Genomic DNA, 26,349 nt, shown 5'->3' with positions numbered 1-26,349 from the left:
CGTTGGTGGGTTGGTGGGTAGCCTCATCTCCCCCCAGATCAGGCTGCAGCAAAGCTGTTGCTGATCAGAACCTTGCGCTTGTCTTGGAGGGAAGAGGATGAAGGGAGTTACTGCAGCCTTGAGGCAATGTTACAAAGAAATGGCATGCTTTTCTGCCTGCCCCCATTACATCTCTGTGCAGCCTGGTACAGGGTGTGGCACTTTGAACTAGGCCCAGCTTCCATGACTCTCCCAGTGACATATGCAACTGCTGTCTGTATGGGCCAAGAGCAGCCTTGGACCAGGCAAGCTGCATGCAGAAAACAGAAAACTCCCAGCTGAGCTGCACGACTCTTTAATGATCCAAATTTGCCAAAGGTCTACCGGCGTTAATAGGCTGAGCACGTTCATCAATAAACCATTTACTCTCCCTCCCGGCAGTCGCTCTGACTAGATCTGACACACAAACACTTAACTACCTTTTTCATCCAAAATCAATGTTGTATTTATCTTCAATGATCTACAAAGAAACCAAATGTTTAAAATTACAGGGGATGCAGGGAGAAGGAGCAGAGGGAGGGGAGGAAATACAGAAAGTCAAGGAAAGAAAATATCAGCAGATGTTTGAGTTAACCGGAAAGCAGAAACTCAGAATAATATAAAAACATGAATACTGGAGGACAAAAAAAGTGGGGAACGGAGGCGGGTACAGTAAAAACATGGCTGTCACCATCAAGCTAGGTGTGTTGGGTGATGCAGAAGAAGGCCAATGCTTGCATACCCCTAACAGGGTGGGATATTACATGTGCAACTAGATGCTGCATGTGTGGTTCCCCTCTCTGATCGCGGTGAGAGCAGAGACCTTTTGGAAAAGCTAAATTCCTGACATCAGTTGTTCCAGGGCAGGGGACTGAACTTCCCCCCCACATCAGCTTCCATTTTCCCCACCAAATATCCAATTTTAGGGATTGTAACTTTTTAAAAAGGGACTCTGCACACGCTCTATTCGACTGAGGCACAACAAAATTCACATATGAAAAGCAAACTTGGAAGTCAAACTTAAAATAATGCCAAAACCCAAACTTCAAGGCAGAACTTGCACGGAAACAAAACATTTGAATAGGTTATTGCAAACTACAGAGAACATACATGTTTCTTAAATTAACCATTTGACTTTTTGTTTTTGCACTCCTGACATTCGTGGATATCAATTCCAATAAGAAGACTGCACAGTGAACACAAGGGAGATAGTCTTTGCTTGCCCGTGTGCCTGGCCACAATGGAAAAAAAGGTTGGGTGGTGGGAAAATCGAGAAAGGGATCCCTTACTTATTACTGCATCAGTTTCATTTAGGTTGTACAAGCTTCAGTCATGGTTAATATGAAGCCTTTCCTTACTGAATATCCTTTGATCATATGGACAAAGATAAAACTGAAAAGAATAACCCCACCATGGGGTGTTTTGAGGGTTTGGGTGGAACATAAATTTCCACATAATATTTTCTTTCTTTCGTTCTTTCTTTCTTTCTTTTTTTCTTCAAAGCTGTATCTTAGTTGGATGCTGAAGGATGAAGGTTTTTTGGAGGATGGGGGGATGTTGTGTGGTAAATGCTTTCCTTTTGAAGATGCTTTTCTTCCTGTCCCCGCCTCCAGGTTCTTTTGCATAGTTGAAGGTAATACGCCACAATTAGTTGGGGGGGGGGTGTCTACCAGGTGGGTTTTCCCCTCCTTCAGACAGTGACAAGAATGACTTGGAATAACATTAACAAATAACCAGAGAGTGGTTCTAGAAACCATTTTTTATAAAGTTCTACCTATGTTAAGAATTCAATATTGGTGTACATTTATATTAACAGAATATTTACATATTGTTTTCTTTGTTGTTGTTTAAAACAAGAAGTCAAAAAAAAATCTCATTTCTCCATAAGATAAGGCAAAAAACAAACAGTTTTTGTACATTATTATTATTATTATTATTATTTTTAATATATATCTGTAACTTCAGTTCCAAGGTACCAAGAGAAATGAATGGCCTCATTTGGGAAACTCACAGTGGACTGTACGAAACTACAGTTTTTCCATAAATAATACTTTAAGAAACCCTGGGTATGTATTTTGTTTTTACTTAAGGAGCTGAGGCCATTAAATTTGAACTAAAAACAAAAACCTTTTTTATGTGAATAAAGAGCACAAAATTAAAAAAAAATACAAATTCATTAAAATGTTTCTCACATTTGGGAAAAAATGTACAAACTTGGTAATATTTTAACTCAGCACAGAAGCAAAATAAAAAAAAATCAAAAAAAATCAAGACCTATATATTAAATTTCCATTTCAGCAACCATCTGGTTGGAAGGTTTGTAACCTCTGACCCTCCCTCCCCCTACCCCAAATTATTTATGGAACTGTGCTTAATTTCTACAAATTTTACAGTTTAAAAAAAGTTTACAGCAGTGCATTTTCAAAAGATCCCCCTTCTCTTATATTTACAGGCAAGATTTAAAATTTATCCTGTTTGTTGGTTAGGGACTATCGTGCCTCTACTTCTTTGGGGTTCCTAGAAGGAGAATAGTCTCTTGACTCTGAGTTTGTGAGTGGAGTAGTCCGGCGTGGGGAGGAAGGTCTTGTACTACTGGCTGGTACCAAAGGGGGTGGGGCACTCAAAGCGGCTGTGGGTGGGTTCCTATTTAAGATTCCATTGTGCATGGCAGCAGAGGGGCTGAGTCTGGGGTAATGCATCCCGCTGAGATGAGGCATGAAGGATGGCACATGGGCCAGGTGGCTTTCGATAGGAGACGAGTGCAAGTGATGCATCCTGGCACGCTCAAGTTCTTCCCGTAAGTGCAACCTCTCCCTCTCCTCTGCTTGCCTGAGCCGCTCTTGTTCACGCCGTGCTTCAAGAAGATTCTCGTGATTATAGTCATGGGGTTCTCTGTCTCGGTAAGAGCGCTCATGATCATAGAACCCTGATGCGGTAGGGAACCTGTGGATGGGATCTGCTCGAAGCTGGAAATCCATCCGACGGTGCAGGTCTAAGCTCCTATAGGCATCTCGTAATGGGTCCCTCACTGGGTCCCAGGAAAACCCAGGATGGGGGAGTCTCTCCCTTCCTGACAATGGATTCATGCCCATTAGAGGGGTCATCATTCTACTACGGTCCAGGACATTCATGTTGTTCATCTGATGGACACTGCCCATTGAGATGGGCATTGTGGCTGCCATTGTATGGGGCAATGGTAATCCATGCAAAGTGGGTGGTGGTGGGTGCTCGACAGTTCTGGAATGTTGTGAAGGTTCTGAGCTCACAACCAATACATCACCATCCTCTTTGCGCTCCTCTTTGACCTTGATGTCGTTCTTAATCTTCTGAAGGTCAGTTGGAAGCTCTGGCTTTCTTTCAATGTCCTTGTTCATTAGATTGCTGAGTTTTAAACTCTCACTCAATGCAGGTTTGCTGTAGGGAGATACAGATTGGATTACTGGCTTTGTGTTGTCCTCTGAGGATCTTTTTTCATGGCTTGGTGGCTCCTTCACTGGGGAGCGGCTTTCTTTGATCTTGTGCTCCACAACTGGAGGAGGATCCCTCAGCCGGTCGGGAATCTCTCTCTCCGGTTCTTTAGATCTTTCTCTGTCACTGAGACCAACTTGCCTGGTGGGATCACTGGAGGTCTGGCTGTTGCTGCGAATGAGGTTGCTGATCTGGTGAGTCACTGGAGCTGAAGCTGGTGAGGATCTGTTTGAATGTCTGTTTTTATCCAGAAGATCCCTGGAGGGGGAATAAAAAGTCTGTTGTGAGTACACTGCTGTCACAAAGGAGTTTGGTTTTCTTGTTAAACATTGTTAGTAATACTTTGCTATTTAATAAATGTCACCAGTCCTTTTAATTAACAGTGCTTTCTCTTACTACTTCCTCTATCTATCTCTTACTGACACTTAAGCTTTCTATAGTCTCCTAGCCAATCAACTAATACTGGTTGGATGTGTACATGGTGGAACAAGCACATGGTAAACGAACAGAAACATTACATGCACAACCCCAATATAGAAAATTTATTCTGAAAGCAATCTTTTGGGGTTTATGACATGTAAACTAGCTGTAATGCTCCACTCCTTTTTTTTAAATCCCCAAATCTTAGAAAGCTTGAATTCAGGACACTGACTAAATTATCCAAAATGATTCCTGATGCGGATTTGCTTAGTACATTCTAAGTGCAATGTCTACGTATCATGAGGACACTTGGTCCTGTCTTGCAGTAGCTGACGTCCCTTACCTCTCCTTGTCTCTGTCATCTTTACTTGAGGAAAGATCCCTCTTCTCTGATTCACGGTCTCTGTCATGATTTGTCACGGAGGAGCTTCGTTCAGAGTCACCAGGCTTGGGCCACTGAGGGGGCGTCGGGAAGGACGGTGGCGTCCGGTGGAGTCTGTTCCATGGCTCATGTGGGTTGTTGAAGCTCTGGACATTGGGTCCTTCTTTGTGAGCAAAAATGCTATTGTGACCTAGGACCAGGAGGAAAGGGGAAAGACTAGGGTTATTTTTCTATGTCCCCCCCCCCCAACACCTTGATCAAAATAATTTTTTTTGTCCCAAATAAGTTCTGCAAATGTGCTGATTACCAGCACAGTTATCCTTTCAAGGCTGGAGGGAAAAAAGACACTTAAAAACAGTAATAGCAGGATAGCTCTGATAACAGTGGAATGAAAGAGTAGCCATTTAAAGCCTCTGCAGAAAAAAAAGGCTAAATCTGAATAACTCTGTGGAAGTAATGAGGCCATTTGCTCTGAAGATGAGAGGTGACTACCAAATCACCCAGGCTCCCTACTGTGATGTCAGTGGCTAAACTGGCAATGTTGCCGCTGCTACTGACATTAACTAAGAGGAGGCAGCTAGTTAAAAAGAATCAGCCATCTGCAGTGGAAAGCAGTGATTGAAATATTTGATTAGGGGATCAACACACTGAGCTTGAATATAGCAATTCTCCTTGGGCACTCTAGTTCACCAGTCAAACCATGTTCATTCCCTACAAAAAGCAGCTCACAGGTGTTCCATGTGTAGCTTATTTTAAGAAAAGTGCTGTCTAATGGGGTGTTCTTTTTAATACTGAAAACAACTTCAAGAATGAATGGAGAAGTACATGGTTATTCTATGGTGTATGAAAGTTGTAAAAGTAGCCACTTTCAGGCCTACAAGATAATACAGTGCTGTTGAAAATCCAGTTTTTCACTGTGCGTCGCTGACTGCATATAAAGCAACACTCTCTAGTGATTTTTTATACACAGTCCCAGAGACAATGCATGTTACGGTATCCCTTTGCTCACACCAACTATCCTTCCAAGGAATTTGCAGGGTTTTCTTTGTAAGAGGTTCCCCCCCTCAACTGTAGTGAGCCCCAATCCCAGAAAGCTTGGTCCAGTTCAATGAACCCCCCTTTGTGTGTTGTAGTACTATCACTCCAAGCTACTTTTGGAAAATGTAAGTTTGCTTTTGGGAAGACACAGCAGTGGTTGGGGCCATAAATATGTAAGATTGTAACTAAAATATCTACGCCCAGTTTTATCTATGCTGATCGTGATACAATCATTAGTACTTGTAGTGAGTTTTCTCTTACTTTCAAATAATTATGTACAAGCGACAAGTTATGTTGGAATTAGTTGGCCACATATTTTGAATATCCTGTAAAAAGGTTGTAAGTTCAGTGTAAAGCACATACTTTGCATTTTCATGTGTTTGCACTCATGTGATTGTTTTAAAAAGTCACTACGTGACACCTTGGCTGTGATCCAAAACAGGGAAATACATGCAAATGAGTGCTGTGTGTGTATTTTACAGGCCTGAAAAGTCCAATCCAGAAGCCATCAGGCTGTCTTGAATAGCTTCCAGAGAGAAGACTGGTGCTAGTCAAGGAACTTGTGGTGTACAGTGTTGGCTCCTGGATTGGAATACTTTTGCTCTGGCAGTTTCTGTTTCTGCACTTAGTTGTCCCCTTTGGATTGGGGCTCGTTATGTCTGAATAAGCCTTCAAAAAGAAGACATGTATAGGGTAAGGATTAGCATGCCTTCTCTCCAAATTAACTTTTTCAGGGATCTTATGTTATGGTCGTGACTCCCTAGAGTACACTCATGCCTTTCACAAACACTGTAAGAAGTGGACCTGAGATACATAAAGAAGATTAAGGGGATTATGATTTTATTGGGCCCACTTTCTCTGGAAAGAGAGCATAAGTAACAGAAACATGCCTGCAAGTGGGTTAGGGACAAATGATGGAAAAGCTCCTGTCACAGAGACCTGGAACACTTAGGTGCAGTGTTTTGAATTTCTCTTCTCAAGAAGGAGAATGGAGGTTAGGAAATAAGAGTTTTGCTTTGTTTTAAACAAACTACCACCAGCTGCTTTCAATGTGAGCATGTGGTTTCTCTAGAGAGGAGGTTTGTCTGCAGTAACCCAGCCAGTACTTACTCAGAGTATGACTGCCTAATCCTCCAAAGGCATTGCTGCCTAAGTTCCCAAGGCCGCTGAAGGTGCTTGACCTGCTAAATGGATCTGGAAAGGCAAACAGGGTTTTAGCTGGCATTTAGCCAAGAATGCTGGAGAAATGAAATGCACCCCCTCTCCCCTCCCCTCTTTTTTTTTTTTAATGGTCTGAATCCAAGTAGGATTAGGCCAGACTTTAAGCTGATCCTTCTCACTGCAAGGTTCTTTGCACAGAACATTCCCAGCATGTTAAAAATGGAGAAGGGATTTGAGCACTTACTCCATGAAACAGGTGCTGGAGTTAAGCTCTGTGCGTGCCAAGAGAGAGGGAAGCTGAAAGTTAACGGCCAAAGAGCCAAAATGACGGGCACAGCTACTGAGCTGAAACCCGATCCACCTGGAATTGCAACAGCAAAATGAAAAGCTGCAAACTGATTTCTGACATATGTTACTTATTTATTGGTGGCAAGCAGGCAGGAAAAGGTGCCTGTGCATAATTCGTAGGAGGGCATAAAATGGCCTTTTGGAACTCTCTTTTCACCCCTTTGCTTTAGATTGTGTGGGCTAAGTCACAATGTATAGGCCCCAACTATGAAGCAAGGATTTGACAAAACTTAGAAGTTACCATATAGAATAACAAAGGGCTGCTGCATTAACTTGGCACAACGTACCCTGGAAGGACGTGTTCTGTATCTTATATTCTCTTTCTATATTCATTGCCTGTTGAATCTACATGTTCTGAGGACAGCCAAAACACTGCGAAGGGCAGTTTGACCCCACAAAAGAAACTTTGAGTAAAACATGCTGTTTGTTCTAGCAGTACAAATAGGCAGAACATATAAGAATTATGTACTCTTCTTTTAATGAGTTACTAGCTACAGTAGCATCATGACCTATGCCTCTGATTTTCATTGGCAGAATGGGAGTCACAGCCATCCTAGTATAACACCAGGACATATTACAGGATATGAATATGGCACCTAATAAACCCTAATTGGATATCATTACAATTATTTAAATATCCTGTCTCTATTTTCTTATTGGGTGTAGACAAATTAGTATATTAATTATTATGGAATGATGTAAGTGATATATTTAAGGATTATCCAGTTTGTTAGGGAGTTGTATTCACACCATCTGTGAAGACTCCGTGATAGTCTATGAATACCTTCAGAGAGTTTCTGACCAGCAAAAAAGACTTTTGGATGACCCACCAGGTCTGTTCAATTTTGAATTTTTGTCAACTACCTCAATAAATAATTTGCTTAATTGGTCTAATATTGTGGGTTAATTACTGCTCTCCTTTATCTGCCCCAACACTGGTAACAACTGGAGATGGCCCAACAATTATAGTGTCTCTAGCCAGCTCTGAGCAATGCTATTACAAGTTCAAATTAAAAAGAGCCAACACAGCTCCAAGCACATGTATCTATAACAGAGATGGGTGGTTTATTCAGCACTGAAACCCGTATCAGAAACATTTGAAATCACATTTCCAAATCTAGTTTCTCCCAATATGAGAACTAGAAAGTTGATTTAAAATTAAGATAATGATTCTCAGGATTCTAGCAGGGCAAAATCATAGAAGGATGGACTCATCAATGACTACTAGCCAGGACGACTAAAAATGGGTCCTCTGATAATGAGATGTTGCAGACAAATATTAATACATGGTTATCATCATCCTGCCCTGCTTGTGAGCTTTTCAGGGCCATCAGACTGGCCCCTGGCTAAAAGGACATTTGTCTAATCTGACAAGGAAGTTCTTTGTTTCTTAGCTCATGGGATGTAAAGACACACGATCTGGGAGATCTGTACAGTCCACAGGTCCCATAGTGCCCACCCTGATTTTCAACAAGCCTCCTGGGGACATTCTGTGGAGTACAAAGAAGTGATGAGATTTGTGCATTGACTCCTATTCGTATTTGGTGAGTTAAAATGTTTTCCACCCCCTTTCCAGCCAGCCCTGTGGAAACTGGAAGACTAGTTACTGGGCTGATTTACTTCTGTATCACCCCTGCATGTTCATTTGGAGGAGCAATGCCCGCTTTCTTCTCTTCTGCCCTTCGACACCGAGTTTCGCAGAAGAAAAAACTCATTCTCTCTCATACTGCCTGGTAAGGGAGTATTATGGAAGATTCTGCAATTGAAAATCACATGCCACCCAAGTACTTCAGTTTGAGAGGACAGGAATTATCACTCTAGTATTTTTTGAAAATACTGGTGGACCTTCCAATGGTAAGTAAAACAACCACCTCTGAAGTCTTCAGCAGCAGTATATATAGAAGGCAACCTGAACATCTTTATAGCTTAAGAGGATAATTTGGTCTGTTCAGGTTCTATTTCTAAACAGGGTGTCTATAAACAATTTTTCTAATGATGGTGGTGAATGTTGCTTAGGAATATTCTTCCAGTAAAGCCCACACCCATCATACTGCTTCTACATGGTGGTTCCTTAACATTGCTGATCCACAGGAAGACATATATAAAGCATATTGATAAATGTGAAAGGTAGGGTTTACTTACACCTACCTGCCAAGTGGCTAGTAGGCAGGAAGCTGCTGTGATGAGGCGAGGGTCCAAAAGGAGTTGTGGGTGGGTGGGCAGAACCTGTGTAGATAAAGGAAAAAATATCCTTGTATTTTAAATATGCCTGCAGAAAACCTCTTGGGAAGTATCTAGTGACTGAGCAAGAAACCAAGTCAAGAACTAACATATTAACTAGGCAGGCTATAACACATGTTAGCTGAGAAACTCACCATCATTTCTTCTGCGCAATTCACGCGCTAGTATGTTTAATTGCACACAAGACCAGGCTGATGCCATGAAACACAGCCTTCTAAATGAGATAATATTTTGCACCAACTTTCCAATAATCCTTGCAACCAGCCCAATAAGACAAACAAGTGTCCCCATATCGCAAATCGGGGTGGGTGAAGGCAATTGTGCTTAAGACCAGTAGCCACAACACTAGCATCAGCTCTAGTTGGTAGCATAGGTTGAATTTCAGACAGCTTCCTATCCCCTTTCGGTTGCAGAGAAAATTGAATGAGAAATGATAGATGTTTCTGATAATGTTTTACGTGGTATGGATAAGTTTGCTCTGCACTGTATTCTGTACTAATTCACAGCACTGATCATCCCCAGGTTCTGTTGTACAGAGGATTGGAATCTGTACTTCAACCATAAGACTCGATTGGAAAGGAAGGAAATCCATGTTTTTCTACTCTGAACTACCTTGACTGTAGCAGGATGACAAAAGAATCTCCATTACATGATTTTAAGCATACACCCTTTGATTTTAGTTTGGATAGCGTTGCCTTTGGGTAAGTTTTCTTCCCTCTAGGGATGCTCTGTAGTTTAGGGTGGGCAGGGTGGGGACTTCTCCCCTGTCTGCCTGAGAGACTTTCAGTCAGAACCCCCCTTTCTCCCATTCCCAAGACTGAACCCCGTCCCTTTGCAATAACTTGCATGGCTGGAGCCAGCTTGTACTTTTCTCTCTGCCTTGGCTGTGCGTGCATCTCCTTCCTTACGATGCTGCCTGGCTTGCCTCTTATCATCCCTGCACACCTGCACAGTTCTCTGGGATGGGAAGAGAGTTTAAAGTAATCTTAGCTGGGAGCCAGGGGGAAACACATATGGCACTAAATTTTGTCATCAAATGGATCGGCACTTTAGGATGCCCACACTTTCTTTTTTTAAAAAAATATCTATTGCCTGCACAGTACATGCAGGACTAGAGGGAAGCAAACAGCACAGCTTTGCATGTGGGAAAGGTTATTTGTTATCCGCCCTTCCTTTCCATAGGGATAACCGACAGGGATCAGCCATGTGGGATCAAGCATTGTATTGACTCAAGAGCAGGAGGACAGTCAAACTAATACTCTTTATCAATGTTAGCAGGGTCTGATATGCAAGTTAAAAAGCATTGGGTGTATAAATGATAAATGGTCAACTATGCTTGATAAATCAGATCATCTCTGGGCATTAGTTGTTTCCTTGCAGCTTTTAAAATTTATCAGCCACTTTCTACTTTGCATCTGTTCTGGTTGTTTCCATCTGAACTCAGTTTCTTCACTGAGATTTCCAAAGGAAGGGTGGCAGCAGTTAAGGTAAGCATGATCAAGTAGTGAGAGCTGGGCCTTTACAAACAGTGGTGGCATATGCCAAAACTATTTATAAAAATATATCGAGCAACTGCAAGGCAATTCAGATTTGAACATAAGAGTGAGGTTATGGTGGGATGGTCTTCGTTTTGTCACTCCACTGTGGAATTGGACTGAAGAGTCAGGTGAGTGGTGGATGGTTTATAATTTGCAACGTTTTCCAAAATTACAAAATAATCTTTGTTCCTGAGATAGGTCTAAGATTGCAACATCAAGTGCTAACTTACATGTGTGAATTGACTATCACAGAATAATCAGTACACCTGGCACTTCATAGTTGTTGTTGTTTTAAAAACACAATTGTTGTTTTTAAATGGATACTGTTGTTTTTATACTGTTTTTATGTGTGTGTGTGTGTGTATGTGTTTTTAAATTGTATACTTTTAATGTTTACTATTTTTAAATGTTGTAAACCGCCCAGAGAGCTTCGGCTGTGGGGCGGTATATAAATGTAATTAAATAAATAAATAATAAATAAATAGTGCAAGATATCAATTCAAATACTGTGGAGATACATTTGGCTCAGAGCAGGAGTCCTCAACCTTTTTTAAAAAAATTATTGGGCACATTTGGAATTTTTAGATTATAATGAGTTTGCTCACAAAGTGGCTGCCCTGGAGGGGTCCCCATTCACAACATTCCTGCCATAGTGGGCATTTGCCATTTGTGGACAGGGGATGGAGAGAGAGAGATGTTGTCAGAAGAGCTCTCTGACCGCATCCTCCTCTATCCACCCCCTATTCCCAAATGGTGAAGGCGGCATGGTGGAGGGATACGATCCCCTGACTGTCAGGGGATGGTATCCTTCCACTGCGGCTCATTTGCCATTTGGGGATAGGGGGTGGATAGAGGGGGACTTCCCCACACGCTCCCTAGGGATTGGCGGTGCTGGCTCCCACTTGCCACACTGGGATGCTGCGGAGAAAGATGTACTTCTCTGTGGCGTCCCAATATGGAAAGCAGGAACCAGCACCACCATTCAGTGGGGAGGGTGGAGGGGCGTGGAGAGACCAATAGTCAACCCTGTGTTAATAGTCTACTCCACGGATGACTTTTAGCATGTCACACTGTGGGTACCCCAATGTGACATGCTAATAGACATCCATGGAGTGGGCTATTAAGAGGGTTGACTATTGTGTCATCTGAACGCAGCCAGCAAGAAGTAACCTGCCAAGAGGCTGAGTGCAAGGTAGAAGTAGCGTCTGAGCCCCAAATGCCAAGTCACAAACCATGACAAAATACCCATTTCACAGAAGGCAAACTGGTGATGCTCAGAAAAATACCCAACCACAAAGCCCAGGTAAAATAAACCACACAGACACATTCGCCAGGCAAAAAACCACATCATGCCAAACCAAGCAAATAAACCAGCCAATACATATATACACACCAATGGCAAAACACCCACTTATGTCCAACCATCCCGTCTGGATGCTCTCAGCCTCACAGGACGCTCCCACCACCACCACACATTTTTCTTTTTTAAAGGGTGGCTGGGCACACTTCAAAACAAATCACTGGGCTGTAGCCACTTGCCGTCTCTACTTTCTAAGAATGCCTCTAGAGGCCCGTGTGGCACTGGAGGCCAGCACTCCTCCCAGTTTTTTTTAAAAAAGTTGTTTAATTAAGAAAGGAAAGAAATAAAAATCAGGAGATGTAGAGAACCTGGCGGGCACCAAAGGAGCTGTCTGTGGACCAGATTGGTGCCTATGGGCACCATTGTTAAAAGCCCAGGCTTAGAGTCATCTATAGCCTATGAACTCAGAACCACATCTTTTGCGTGTTCAGAATAATGCACAACACAGATCTACACCAGGGTTGATCTCAGCTATTTGTGAAGCAGACAAACGAGAAGCAGGTTGGTGGCAACCACCCCACCAGTCCATTCTCTCTTTCTGGTGTCCCCTGGAATGAGGCATTCTGGGATATATGTCAAAGCTACTTTCTCCTCAGAAGCAAGTGGCACTGGTAAAGCTTCACAAGTGAAAAGTTAAAACGTTCAAAAGGAGGGCATGGGGGGAAAAGGAGAATGAGCCACCTCCAGGTACTCTGCCCTTGATACACTTTCTCAGGAGATACATTTGAGAAAGGGTTGTTAGGAACAGAATGGGAAAACCACTGGCCTAGTCCCATATGGACCTCGCCATGGGATGATCGAAAAGTGATCGAGTGAATTGGCTCTAAGCAACCAGAAAATGAGTTAAGGAAACCCCAGAGAGAAAAGCCGCCGCAGCTAACGGGACTCAGTGTTATCTATAAACATTGCAACTTGCTCGGCTGCTTTGAGACGGATGGAGGCTGTCATCTCTCTAATCCTCTAGGATTTCAGAAGGTGTATAACGGATGGGAGATTTCTTCAAAGGAGACGGCTTACAAACTTGACTACATGGGGCTGATAATAATAATAAGAATAAAAAAAAGAAATCCTCCGGAGCAAGCCAGGGACAACGTTGTGTGCTGTCAGGTAGTTATTAAATATAACGTTTGCCAGGCAGCTGAACATCCATCCCAGAGACAGGTGGGCCTGATAACTTATGTCTTTTGCAGTAACAAGGCAATGTGGCAGAACCCATGATTCACACCAACTACACTCTTGTTCGATAAGGTGAGGAGAGAGCCTCAGATACTGTAAAGCAAAAGATTTATTTGTCTCTATATAAGAGTCGCAATGTTTGTTCACCCTACTCTCCTCTGATAGCCAACTTTATTGAGATTTACTGTCCAACGACTCCTGTGATTAATATACTCACAGATGACTTGCAAAGGGGTTATTTATATGGGGCTAAAATAAAGTCTTCTATTAATTTGCCTTCTGTGCAGCAGAATCTCATACATGTTTACTCAGACCTAAGTTCCACTGTGTTCAATGGAGCTTACTGCATTATCTTTAGAATCGTACTCTTAATAAACCTATTTCTTATATTCTTTTCCCCTGCAAAAAACAAAACCTCTTCGCCCTCCAAATCTAGTACAGAGACACAACTCTGCTGGATAAAATGGTTCAAACTACGTCACACAAGCAATGAGTGGGGCAGGACCAGTTCCTTTGCATGTAGAAGGTCCCAGTTCAATCCCTGGCAGCTCTGGATAAAAGGAACCAGTGGTACAAAAGAACTCTTGTTTGAGACCTTGGAGAAATGCTAACAGGGTCAACAGCACTGGGCTAGGTAGACCCAACCCCACTTAAACGAATGGGTCTGACAACTAGTATTGGAGCATTTTACATTATCTAATCTGCTTTTTACTAAGTCCTGATTATTCTCAAGCAAAATATTGGGCAGAGCTCTGCCAAACCTTTCTGTTGCACAAGCAGTAAGTTGGCCATTATGACTGCTTTGCAATGGGCTGTGAAAGAGCGCGGTGCAACCCATTTTACAACCACTTGCACAAATGTGACTTTAATTGGATTCTGCTCTTGTGCATAGTTCTGAACCTAGTTTCTGCTAGTACTAAGTCATTTGTGCTGACGGAATGACGCAGTTGGATACCGCCCAAAGAGTTCGAGAAAACAAACAAGTGGTTTCAAACAATACTCAGTTGATATCTACAACCTGCGCCTAGCAGAAGTATTGATTACTGAAGGGCTGTGATGTAATGATGAACTACAAAACGTTACATGAGCATGGATACCCAATAATCACTGTCCTGAGATCACCAACTTCCCTTTTTATGGTTTAGAAGGAGTGTGGCGGAGAATAAACTTAAACACCTTTTAAAAAGGTAATGACTATTCAAAAGCCCTGTGAGTCGAGGGAGTTTGGGTGGGATTTCTTACAGCTGGGGTAGGTGGAGGAGGATACACAGCCAGTAGTTTTAAAAGGAAGAAAACTTTGCTCCCACAGTAATCTTGCTCAGTTTTACAACACCATAAAGCAGGGGGTGGGGCAGGTATGATGCATGCCTACGTTCACACTTATCCAGAACTCACCTGTAGTGGAGAAGAGTGGCCGGGCGAGATCTTGAGGGTAGTGGAACCCTGGAAACATGCCAGGGGCCGGGGGTCTGCTGAACAGGTCAAGCTTCCCACCTATTTCTAGCTTGTGAGGATCCAGTTGCATTTGCTGTCAAAAGAGAGAAAGGAAAAAAATCTCATTACACGTTTTCCTTTTCTTTACCGGGGGGGAAGGGGAGCGGGGAAAAGATTGCCAGCAAAGGCCTCATACTTCATGCCTGCGTTGGCACCGCCAGGGAGTGTTAGCCAGAGTGACGGCAGCATCTGTGGTCACATACTGCGAGTTCATGCTCTGACAGCAGCCTCGTATGAGGCCATTTCACTCTGCAGCTTCTCAGCTGCCTGCCGCATCCTCCTCCATGAATAAGGTCTGAAGTGAGCTCTTTAGCCCCATGGCGTTAACTCAGCAGGAGAATGCAATGCAATATGCCAAGTGGGTCGTGCCCCCCTCCCTCCCTCCCTCCCTGGATCAGTCTGCAGCCCCACCCCGACACAAAATACTCCATCGGCTGAACGCTGCAGACGGAACCAACCCTCAAAGAGCTGGATGACAGAAGTCGCGGTTACTTCAATACAGAGAGACAGGCAGAAAAAGATAGAGGCTTGTGGAGAGTATCCCTTTCCTGGGGCAAAGAAAGTGCAAAATGAGAGGCTCATGGAAAAAGAAGAGGATGAGTAAAGAACCCACTGCTGGTGTTCAAAGGGCTTCACTGGCCCATTCATTTCAATATGCTTTGAGGGTAGAACTTCCTTTTGCATGTTTCTAAAACTAAGGTATAATAAAAGGAGTGCAAAGCAACAGTGCCTGCCTCTGAGGAGGACACTCAACTGTGCCCTTGGAGGTTAAGCAGAAATTAGATTTCTTTCCTCACAAGGGATGACAGCTATAAATGAGCTTGGGAAGGATGGTACGTATTCTGTGACCACAGAATACAGAGCTGATGCAACAATACAGAAAGATTGTGGGAGCTGTAGGGTTGCTGTCAAAAGCACTAGGCTGACCATTTCCCCCTTCTTTCTCCTCTGATAATGTGCAGGAAAACAAAATGCATGATGTGACACCACACTCTGGGTTCCCCCACTCCACTGGCTGATGTTTGCTGAGGCGGGGGAACCTCCATGCATGATAATACCAGATTACATCTATTTCACTGTACATTACTGGAGCAGAGAACAGGAAGAGGAGCTGTTGGCATCTGCTGTACGTCTCCTGTAATGTCTAGTTCCAACCGAGACTGCTAAACAAAACCACGTTTTGATACTATGCCTCATTTTACACATTATCAGATGAATAACAGAGCTACCCTTTAAGAGTCTCAGAGAGAGAGAGAGGTCTTTCCCAGTGCAGGCACATGAGAGCTTGTGCCTAGAGCTATCAGGAAGTCAACCCCTGATGCTTCAACCATAGCATCCCGCTCTGGCACTAAGCTATGGCCCTGGCTGGATGTGCATATTGCCTCCACCACTCCCTTGGTTACTGCTGGGCATAAAAACTAGTGTGCCTTAACCACTTTAGGAACTCTGGAAAGCTCTGTGGAATGTTGAAATACGGAAGGTTTTTAGAAAGCCAGATAGAGCCATTTCTAGCCTTATTAATTCTTAGCAAAGGGGGTGTTTGTCTCTAAGTGCTTCTGCTTAAAAATAACGGCACACTCACTGAACCTGGGAGTGTGTGCAGCTCCATTCAAATCAGGAGACTTTCTATTGGTTCAACATGTTGTGGACTGAACTCATTTCCTGCTTTTTCCTGACATTAGTTACCCGTCGATGGCAGTAAATACTTGCAATGAATTAATGAGCAAAACACAAAGCAGTTGCGGTGATGGGAATGGGGAGAAGGGCATAAAAACAACTCATTTGACACTAAATCTGCTTCTGCTCAAGGCTTCAAGGATTCTGTGGTTCTGCTATCTCCAAACATCTGTGCGTCATTCAGCAGTTTTCATGCATCTTTTACAGAAATTAAGCGACCACAGTGTGTTAAGCCTTTGCATCTGTGGTTGTTGCTAAACCAAGATTTTGAAGCACAGGTAGTTTCTGTGCCTTGACTCATTACTTAATTTCTTTCTTCCCCTAGAGGCTGAGAACATCTGCTATCAATGGACCTCCCGTTTTGGGGGGATGCCTCCACTTCCCCAATATATCACCCAGAATGTTCAAAACCATCCCCCTAGTGGTTTCACCAAAATTCCACAACATGGTAATGAAATGTTTATGGCTTTGTGCTAATTAATGCGTACAGCAACACAAATTCTAATACATTTTGGGCCTACAATCCTCAGTAATATGCTCAAGAGAAATGCCTCTAATCACTGGGATCGCACAAGACTTAAGCAGCTGGAAGCCTGTGGATTCTGCCATCTTCCAAGTGCAGAATTTTATAGGTGTCAGAGAAATCACTTGGGCCTGGGGAGCCAGCTATGCCTAATGTTTCTTACCTCTGAAGTTCCACAGTTCCCTCCATCCCACCCCGCCACACAACACCGCAGAAGAAACCCCCCAAGCACCTCTGACACAATGACTGTCATTCTACTCGCCTGCTCTATGTTTTGTAAAATGTCCTTCACCGTACCGCTCATTTCACTCTGAACAGGATAACACTCCATATTCCACAGGAGGTACTAGTGCAGAAGGGAAATGATATTAAACACGCGTGCTTTGTATGCCCCGCCCTCCCCACACACCTCCCAGTTTTTCTTCTGACCTCCTTTGGGTTGCATATTTAATACCTTTGACTTGTTTTGCTACCAGGCTGCCCTGCCCCACCACACAAGCGCAGCCCTTTATAGCTCTATGATAGATGTTAAAAGATAGAAAGGCTTAATTAATTCCACACCTTACAAACGAAAGCAACACCATGAGAAGCTACTTGTTTCTTAATCGGGGCGGTAGCGGGAACATAGCCTGTAAGCTAAAAAGGTCTCCTTTCTTAATGCATTTGGTCATTTACCTTTATCTTCTGTTGGTGATGGTAGATCTGCCAAGCAATCTGTACATGAACAGCGCACCACTTGCCAGGCTTCTGCAATCAAATGGATTTTTGTTTTTGTTTTTAAAAAAAATGGAGGTGCAATTTAAAATATCAGCAATCTTCAGTCAAAACTCTCATTACACTTGTTAGCTCACAAGATGAGATTTAGTCATTAATGGTGCTGCATATTGAAACAAGCTTGTTTATTTTTACCATTTAGAAATGCACAATTTTAAACTTTTAAATAAGATAATTGTAACAACTTCCTCCTTTGCGCACCTGGAATGACAGACCATATGACCTCACCCCACCTTGAACTTTAAAGATCTGTCACTAAAGACATGCTCAGGAAACCATATTTGTGGTCATCCACTAATAGCAGGGCCTTTTTAGGAATGCCCTTTCCTGGGAGACTTGTTTGCCCCAATACCTGTTTCTCTTAGGAAATCATTTTGTTCTGCTGAGCCTTTGAATATGGTAAGTAGCGAGGACTGATCCTGCCATTCTGGATTTGTTGAATGTAAACATGGTATTTGTTTTTAATGGAGCGTGCTTTTTAAATGCTGTTTGGCAAATCATATATAAAAACAAACATGGCAAAGAAATAAGGTCCGTCTAGTCCATCCAGAGAATGGGTAGCCAAAGAAACCCACAAATGGGACATGAATGCAATAGTCCTGTCTCCTTGTCTCTTGCAACTGGTATTTAGGGCGAAATGGCCACCAATAGGCCTAGCTGATAGATACATAAGCAGGCAAATAAAGAAGCTGAGTTCAGCTAGGCGTTTTTGTTCTTCCCATAATCCAGAGGGTTGTGCATGCATTGATTTTGCACCCTTAATTCATGCAGCTCTTCCAGATTATGGGCTCTAAGAAATGTGTGTGGTTTGCGTTATGCAAATTTGCTTGACTGGAATAATTTATGCAGGCAGCAGAATTGAGCTTTTCTTGCCCTGGGATCTTGCCCTAGGATTCAGCTTGGAAAGCTGAAGCAGAAAGCGAATGAAAAGTGCGTAACAGAGTACTATTTCATAAGCACCAAGTCCGTCTTATGTCACATACCTGCAAATATTCATATTTACACAAATGATATTTAAATAAAAAGAAGATTTAAAAAATCCCCGACAAACCTTACTTACTCGTACTGGAGCCCGATAGGGATCAGACACCTAAGGAAGTGTGGAAAAAACAGATCAGTTTCCCTTGAAAAGTGACTCATACAGAGGAAAAGTAAGGAATCTATTTCAAGAGAAGAGATTGACAATAAATAGAGAAAATGAAGCAGGAAGAGTGTTAGTTTGCAACACAGGAAACCTCCCTTCATTATTCTGTGTGAAGCTGAAAAAGACCAAAGGCATCCTGCCACCTTAGCACTGATGTAAAATCTTTGTAAAAGCTGACTGCAAAGATATATGCTGATTTCCCTGGTTTAAAGTCAAAACTGAATGTACCCCATCCAACCGGCATGAAAAATAGTATGACTTCTTACACAGGAGTGGAAGAAGGACATACATAGAGGAATATCTTATCCAGTGTGAGATTCAAATACAAGCTTCAGAAAATTAATAGAGTACAGCCACTTGTTCCATTTATTTCAGTCCACCCACTGACTTGAAATTTAGGTTTGCTAATGGTTTTCCAAACAGCAACAACATCGCAACTTGGGTTTACATAAGGGTAACATTTCCCCTTTCTTAACACTTGTGTTCCTGAAAAATTGGCAGACCAGAAATCAACAGCGGAACCAAAGACTGTGCCATTCTTTTTCTCTGCAGCAAAAACAATGTTTGCGTGATACAAAAACATCGCCACACCCCTGCAAACACAGAAATTATGTTTGAATTCATAATGGTTAAACTTTCAGTGTTAATCTGACAAAACCAAGAGAGAACTGTACCTACCCCTGGTGTCTTTTGCAGAAGAGTGTGGTGTACTGCGCCGGGTCTGCTCGCTACATCAATTGGATTCGAAGTCTGCAAGGAAAAATAAAAGAGCCCAAGAGTTACATGCTAGCGCTCCAGCAGTGCTTTGCCGTAAAACTCTATCATAAATTTGGCTTTGTTCATGTGACAACATACGGTTTGGCAAGCAGCTTCTGATTGGGATAATACAGGCATGGTGTGAGCTCATATTGTATTGGCAGGGGAGGAGAGTCTCCCCAAAATGATATGACGTGCTGAGGTAGGTAAGCGACCAAGCTTGGAACAGAACCTGTTCTGTCTCCAGTGAGTAGAAAAGCCTGACTTTTCATAGGCAACATAGGCTTTATCCAAAGTTCTAATTATAAAAGCTTCCAGCCTTAAATGACTGCAGAGATACTCTTGGAAATGTGACGGACAACTGGAAACCAAGCTTTCAGCATTTGAAGTGTTAGCTTTGTGTATTTGTGCCCCATATTCTGAAAACTGAATCTTGCAAATTGGTTCATTGCAGGCTAGGGATTCACCACCCTAGTGTTCTTCCTGCAGCCACTGCATAACCAATGGCTAATACAGTTTATAGATACTAGGAAGCACTAGGGCTCTTGGGACATAAAGAACATCATCTGTCGTTAACCTTGTGTACACTGTTTTAAATGATTTGGGTATTTTAAAAGGTTTTATTGTTTTTCGGCATCCATTCATGGTGTGTGCTTCATGTCCTGGTTTCTTTGTTACAAAAGTTTTCCCCTCGTTAAAAGGAGACACGCTTGTGTGTGATTGGACTGGTGAGAAGTTTTGTGTTGTCTTTTTTCCTGGCCGTTAATGGCACTTTCGCCTTTTTAAAATGTGCATTTGCACTATTTTATTATTATTATTATTATTATTATTATTATTATTATTATTATTATTATTTATTTATTTATTTATTTATTTATATATATAGCACCATCAATGTACATGGTGCTGTACAGAGTAAAACAGTAAATAGCAAGACTCTGCCGCATAGGCTTACAATCTAATAAGGCTTACAATCTAATAAATACAATCTATTTTACTTACGCATCCATTCACCCTCGTACCTTGCTGTTTTCCTCTGATCCCTTTTAGCAGAAGTTAAACTGGCTACTTTATTTTATCTCAAAGCAATAACTAGGTAAAAAAAACATCTGGGCCTACTAATCTTTTGAGGAGGAAGCAGTATGTTCAGGATAGAGTACCAAAGGTTCTTTTTTTTTTGCGTGAGGTGCTATTCTGCAGAGCAATTAGCAGGATGGTTAACTAAACCTGAGGTTACACATCCACCTGGCTGTGATGACGTGACTTTTCCCTGTTCTGGATCGGTTGCTGGACCCTTGTCTTGGCTTGTTGGAGGGGGCTGGAGCCAGCAATCACCTTTGCCTTCCCATGGCACTGCACCTGTTGTCCTCCAAGATGATTGTGGGATGCTTAGCTAATTCCCTAGCTAGACATTTATCCTGTGATGCAGGCCAAATTGCTGTCAGATTTCAGACAGGCAGGCTTTAGGAACGACGTGTGAATGTACTTCTGTAATTTAAGCATGACAAGTCAAGGGTTGTTTTAAAAAGTTGAAAGAAAGAAAGAAAAAAAACATGAACGGAAGAATCCTGAATTGTTTGCCCAAAAGTGCCAAACAAACCAACCAACAAAAAAGATTTCCCTGCGAGCGGAGGGACTGTCAGGCCCCTTTTGCGAACTGATGGGTAGGGAGGCAAAAATAACAGCTATGATGCATTTTAAGGTCACATCACATTAATAGTGTGAGTGATAGAGTGCCCTTTGGTCCTTCTGTCCCCCTGAAGACAGATGGAAATGCTTCCTTCGGCAAAGTAAATTGAATACTTTTGACCTTTTCAAGTTCTTAGCTCATGAGAAATGGCCTTTGGGAAAGTAGTGAAGAAGTTTGCAGTCAGGTTGGATTCATGTGGTGGGGATTTACATATGAGGCCTCAGGGAAGTGACATGAGAAGTAGGGAGGGAAACAAAAACAAACTCTATACTTCACAGGGCAAGGAGGACAGAATTCATTATGCCACGGTCAGCCACTGAATGCGTCTGTCATGATGATCTAGGGCTTTAGGCAGCAGCCACATGGGAGGAAGAGGGAAGTTTGAGAAGGAAAAGGTTAGGATGATTTGTGTGGGTTTCTGCCCTGCTCTAAAGACTTCAGCTTTGTCTTTTCTCCAAGGAGATGAATCATTGCAGCAAGTTATAGATAATTTAGGTGCATCCACATGCTCCCAAATCAGCCAAATACAGCAACACAACGCTGAGAATATGGGGAAGGGGATCCCTCATGGGAGGATTCATAGGCAGTTAGAAAACACTGGCCAATTTGGTGCTATCTATCTTCTGTATCCGCTGGATAATGCCAATATCCACTGGATAATGGAGAAAGCCAGGGAGTTCCAGAAAAATATCTATTTCTGTTTTATTGACTATTCTAAAGCCTTTGACTGTGTGGATCATAACAAATTGTGGCAAGTTCTTGGTGGTATGGGGATACCAAGTCATCTTGTCTGCATCTTGTCTGTTATATAGATTATATAGGAATCTATATAACGACCAAGTAGCAACGGTAAGAACAGACAACAGAACAACGGACTGGTTTAAGATTGGGAAAGGAGTATGGCAGGGTTGTATACTCTCACCCTATCTATTCAACTTGTACGCAGAACACATCATGCGACATGCTGGGCTTGACGAATCCAAGGCTGGAGTTAAAATCGCGGGAACAAACATTAACAATCTCAGATATGCAGATGATACCACTTTGATGGCTGAAAGCGAGGAGGAGCTGAGGAGCCTTATGACAAGGGTGAAAGAAGAAAGTGCAACAGCTGGGTTGCAGTTAAACCTAAAAAAAAACAAGATTATGGCAACCAGCTTGATTGATAACTGGCAAATAGAGGGAGAAAACGTGGAGACAGTGACAGACTTTGTATTTCTGGGCGCAAAGATGACTGCAGACGCTGACTGCAGCCAGGAAATCAGAAGACGTTTACTTCTTGGGAGGAGAGCAATGACAAATCTTGATAAAATAGTTAAGAGCAGAGACATCACACTGCCAACAAAGGTCCGCATAGGTAAAGCAATGGTATTCCCTGTAGTAACTTATGGCTGCGAGAGCTGGACCATAAGGAAAGCTGAGCGAAGGAAGAGAGATGCTTTTGAACTGTGGTGTTGGAGGAAAATTCTGAGAGTGCCTTGGACTGCAAGAAGATCCAACCAGTCCATACTCCAGGAAATAAAGCCAGACTGCTCACTTGAAGGAATGGTATTAAAGGCAAAACTGACGTACTTTGGCCACATAATGAGAAGACAGGACACCCTGGAGAAGAGGCTGATGCTAGGGAAAGTGGAAGGCAAAAGGAAGAGGGGCCGACCAAGGGCAAGATGGATGGATGATATTCTGGAGGTGACAGACTTGACCTTGGGGGAGCTAGGGGTGGTGAAGGCCGACAGAAAGCTCTGGCGTGGGCTGGTCCATGAAGTCACGAAGAGTCGGAAGCGACTGAACGAATAAACAACAACAATCTTCCGTACACACTGTGCAGAGGAACACCCAGAAGCTCATCATTTATTCACTGACCATATTTTTGCCTTCTATTTGTGAATTGCACATGAGCTCCAATTGACCCTATTCAGGGCTGATCTATAGATTTTTCAGCTGGACAAAAATATCATTGGATGATGCTGGAATTCATTAGCCTTGGGTCTTTATCAAGGACCAAAGGCTTTTGGGCTTGATTCCTATAGAGCTGTGTGGGGCTTATGACAAACCAGCATTTGTTTCTGTGAACCCAGATTGAATCAGTGTATAATGACTGGTCTGTCATTTTTGTACATACACGGTCACAGGTATTGAATGGCTTTGCCTCACATGTATTCCAATTGGGTTGGCAGGAAGATTTTTTTAAAAAAAGGACACGGAAGAACATTTTAGATTAGCCCGATTCCTTCGTACTATGCAGGTTTTTTACTTGCAGGGAAATTTTTAAAAGATGTTATCCCCCATCTGCAGTCTGAAGTGGCACAGTCCATTCTATCACCTCATGTAGATGAATGACATGGAATCATAAGAATCAGCTAACTGAAGTGTCAGAAAAGCGAAAGGCGCTTTTAGTGTTTAACTATTTTGGTCAGTAGTAGAAGATACTTTGCACAGAGATTCAATCTCTGGAATCTCCTGTTGTTGTTGTTGTTGTTGTTGTTGTTGTTGTTGTTTTTAAATGATTAGTAAACAGGTGATGTAAAAAATCATTCTCTGAGTATGGAAAGATCTTGCCACCTGAAATATACCATAGTGCACTAGTTGGACAAATAGTGTGGCCCTAGTATCATCACGTAAGAGAATTCTGGTGTCAGAGTAGGAAAGATGTCTGTTGAAAATGCTGCATTAAAGACCCACCAACAGCACTTGGCTTGTTGGACCAATGGTCTGATTCAGTACAAATTAGTACCTTACATGAAACAGCTTGGTAATGAAGATGGAAACCAAAAGAGGACTATAGTGCATCATCTGTTGCCCTGTTACAGCTTGATGTGTATGAAAGCATGTGAGGCTTCTGATGAAGAGAGAATCCTTTAGAAGTGCATGACCTGTAGTGTTTGCTGGGATTATATCATTAGGAAATGAGGGCCCACGACTGAGTCAATCCTGTTGACTGTAAGGATACTGCAGACAATGTCGTCTGGAGGCTGCTGTTTCTCCCAGTTCCACATCCTTCATTGGAACTGATTAAGGAAGCAGCAAAGAAAAGACCATTGCAGTTGGCCCGCATCCACTTCAACCATGAGACACAGTGGGTGAGCAAAGAGGAAACCGAGTTAGAAGCAGAGATTCTACCAGGTCGTGAGGGATAGCTTAGCATGAGACCCAGTGTGCCATAGCAAACAAAGTATTGTATTTGGACCAAGGAGACACGTATCCCTTGTTCAATTATCAAGCTCACTGGGAGACCTTGGGCCAGTTGCTATCTTTCAGTCTAATGTACCGCACAGAGTTGATGTGAAAATAAAATTGGGGGGGGGGGGAGGAACCCAAGCTCCTTGGAAGAAGAGTGGGATTAACTGAGATACATAAGTAGACAATTAGGTCCTGGTCAGGTATGACCTTGAAAGGAAGACATAAGAACATAGAAATATAGGAGTTGCACCACTAAACGTTGTATTCTACAAGTATTGTAATTCCTGTTCATGAAAGGCTCCTGCAGAACCCTACACTTGGGACTCATACTGCAAGATACAGCTATATATTACTATGCAGAGTGTAACAGATAGTAAGGCTACCTCTTCTGCAGAAAGCTCTGACTTTTATCTCTGCATAGAGATGTGTCTACAGAAGTGACAGGGTATCCAGACAACAGCATCACTTAGGAATGTAGCTTTATCGTAAACAAGTACTGGCTCCATTTTTATAAGGCACACACAATAACTGTCAGGGTGTTATGGATTGTTTTTCTCTTCTAAAGACAGACTTAAATGTTTTAGCACCTTTTTGCAAATTCAAGTCTTTGCAAAATGGCAAGAAAGGGATCTTGAGCCCTGTACCATGGAGCTTTTAAGTGACAAATTAAAAAACAAAACACATTTGCCATGAAGACAGCAAGCAGGGTCTCCTACCACAACACTACTAGAGGTACTCTCAGTGTTTCACATGGGCCAGAGCTCTACAGTTCTGTCCCCCCCTTTTTTTTAATATAGTCCATCTTCTTGCTATTTATACATTTATTGCTGGTTCTGCAAGAGGTACAGGGACACCATCAGAGCCCTTGGGGTACTGTGCTGTGGGTGGTCCCACATCTCTAAAAATTCACTATACTTATCTATTTGGATTGCAAAGGAGATTTCCCAAATATCAATGAAGCAATTCCAGGAGGCTGGGCTGGTTCTCAGCTCCAGAGCATAGAATATAGCTATCCTCCCTACACCACTTTACACCAATTCTAGGAAACCAGGGTACAATCATGTGCCTTGTTTCTCTTGCACAGCAAAAGAATCAATACAAGAATGTTAGTTAAAAGTTCTGCACATCACGTTTACATTAATTGCTATTTTAAAAAATCGTCAGGATTTGAGTTTCTGTAAGAAACGACAGTGATGGGAACAGGTAAGTCATGGGCATTCTGAATAAGCTCATGTTCATTTTTAAAATAAATAAATAAATTGAACTCCAGCACTCCTTTCCAAAGAAAAGGTAGTATACACCCTAGCTCTTCAAACCACATTTCCACCAAACGGGGCTCCCTTCATTACGTTCACTTGGCTTGCCTGTGTGACACTAGATTCGGAGTGGTAGGAGACAAGCTAATTGCAAACAGAGGCTGCAGCTTAGCTGATCAGTTTCACAGATGGTGTCATTTCTGCTGGTCAGTTTTCACTGCAGCTGTCAATTTGATGACCAATTGGAGAGTGGCTGTAGGCTTCAGGGCCATTTGGCACATACTGCCTCTTTTGCTACACAGATGTGGGTGGGTGGGAACAGGTATACCCTATGCACCCTACAGTAACCCAAGCCAATGCATATTCTTATTTTTGCCCTGTGCACAGAATTCACTGCCAATTGCTTCCTCCAATGAAGAGGAGTGTCCCTCCCCTGCACTCTCAACTTGTGTAAGGAAAAGGGCATAAGAGAAGCAGCTAGAAATTACTGGAGAGGAGGCTCCTGCCAAGCTGTGCACTCCCTCCCACATCTCCCTGGCAAGTGCATAGCACGATGTCACAACTTTCAGTGTTTCCATGCCACAACTCGGATTCCTTGGCTGCTGGGGTAGGGAATAGGTCAGAGGTTGTGCACCTGCTTTACGGTGGATTCCTGCACTGAGCAGGGTTGGACTCAGATGTTCTTATAGGCCCCTTCCAACTCTA

The 26,349-nt window shown here is 42.6% G+C and overlaps 1 protein-coding gene across 13 annotated transcripts in view; it reads right to left on the bottom strand.

The window, feature by feature from the left end:
- Window positions 1–331: 331 nt before the first annotated feature.
- Window positions 332–26,349, bottom strand: part of FBRSL1 (fibrosin like 1) — a 721,580-nt gene continuing 695,562 nt past the window's right edge. For 5 of the 13 annotated variants that reach the window (XM_063144094.1, XM_063144088.1, XM_063144089.1 and 2 more), the window contains 9 exons: window positions 19,441–19,512; window positions 18,670–18,708; window positions 17,520–17,591; window positions 17,107–17,190; window positions 14,546–14,678; window positions 8,978–9,061; window positions 6,437–6,520; window positions 4,250–4,478; window positions 332–3,744 (listed from right to left, as the gene is read on the bottom strand). In XM_063144094.1, the coding sequence (XP_063000164.1) occupies window positions 2,508–3,744; window positions 4,250–4,478; window positions 6,437–6,520; window positions 8,978–9,061; window positions 14,546–14,678; window positions 17,107–17,190; window positions 17,520–17,591; window positions 18,670–18,708; window positions 19,441–19,512 (2,034 nt within the window). In that variant the 3' untranslated portion in view covers window positions 332–2,507. The remainder of the gene's footprint in view (window positions 3,745–4,249; window positions 4,479–6,436; window positions 6,521–8,977; window positions 9,062–14,545; window positions 14,679–17,106; window positions 17,191–17,519; window positions 17,592–18,669; window positions 18,709–19,440; window positions 19,513–26,349) is intronic. The other 8 variants (XM_063144091.1, XM_063144092.1, XM_063144101.1 and 5 more) reach the window with 8 other exon arrangements.

Source organism: Elgaria multicarinata, chromosome 18 (genome assembly GCF_023053635.1).
Source record: "Elgaria multicarinata webbii isolate HBS135686 ecotype San Diego chromosome 18, rElgMul1.1.pri, whole genome shotgun sequence".
NCBI classification, from domain to species: domain Eukaryota; kingdom Metazoa; phylum Chordata; class Lepidosauria; order Squamata; family Anguidae; genus Elgaria; species Elgaria multicarinata.
Note: the sequence above shows the minus strand (reverse complement) of the source record. Positions and strands in the feature narration are given on the sequence as shown.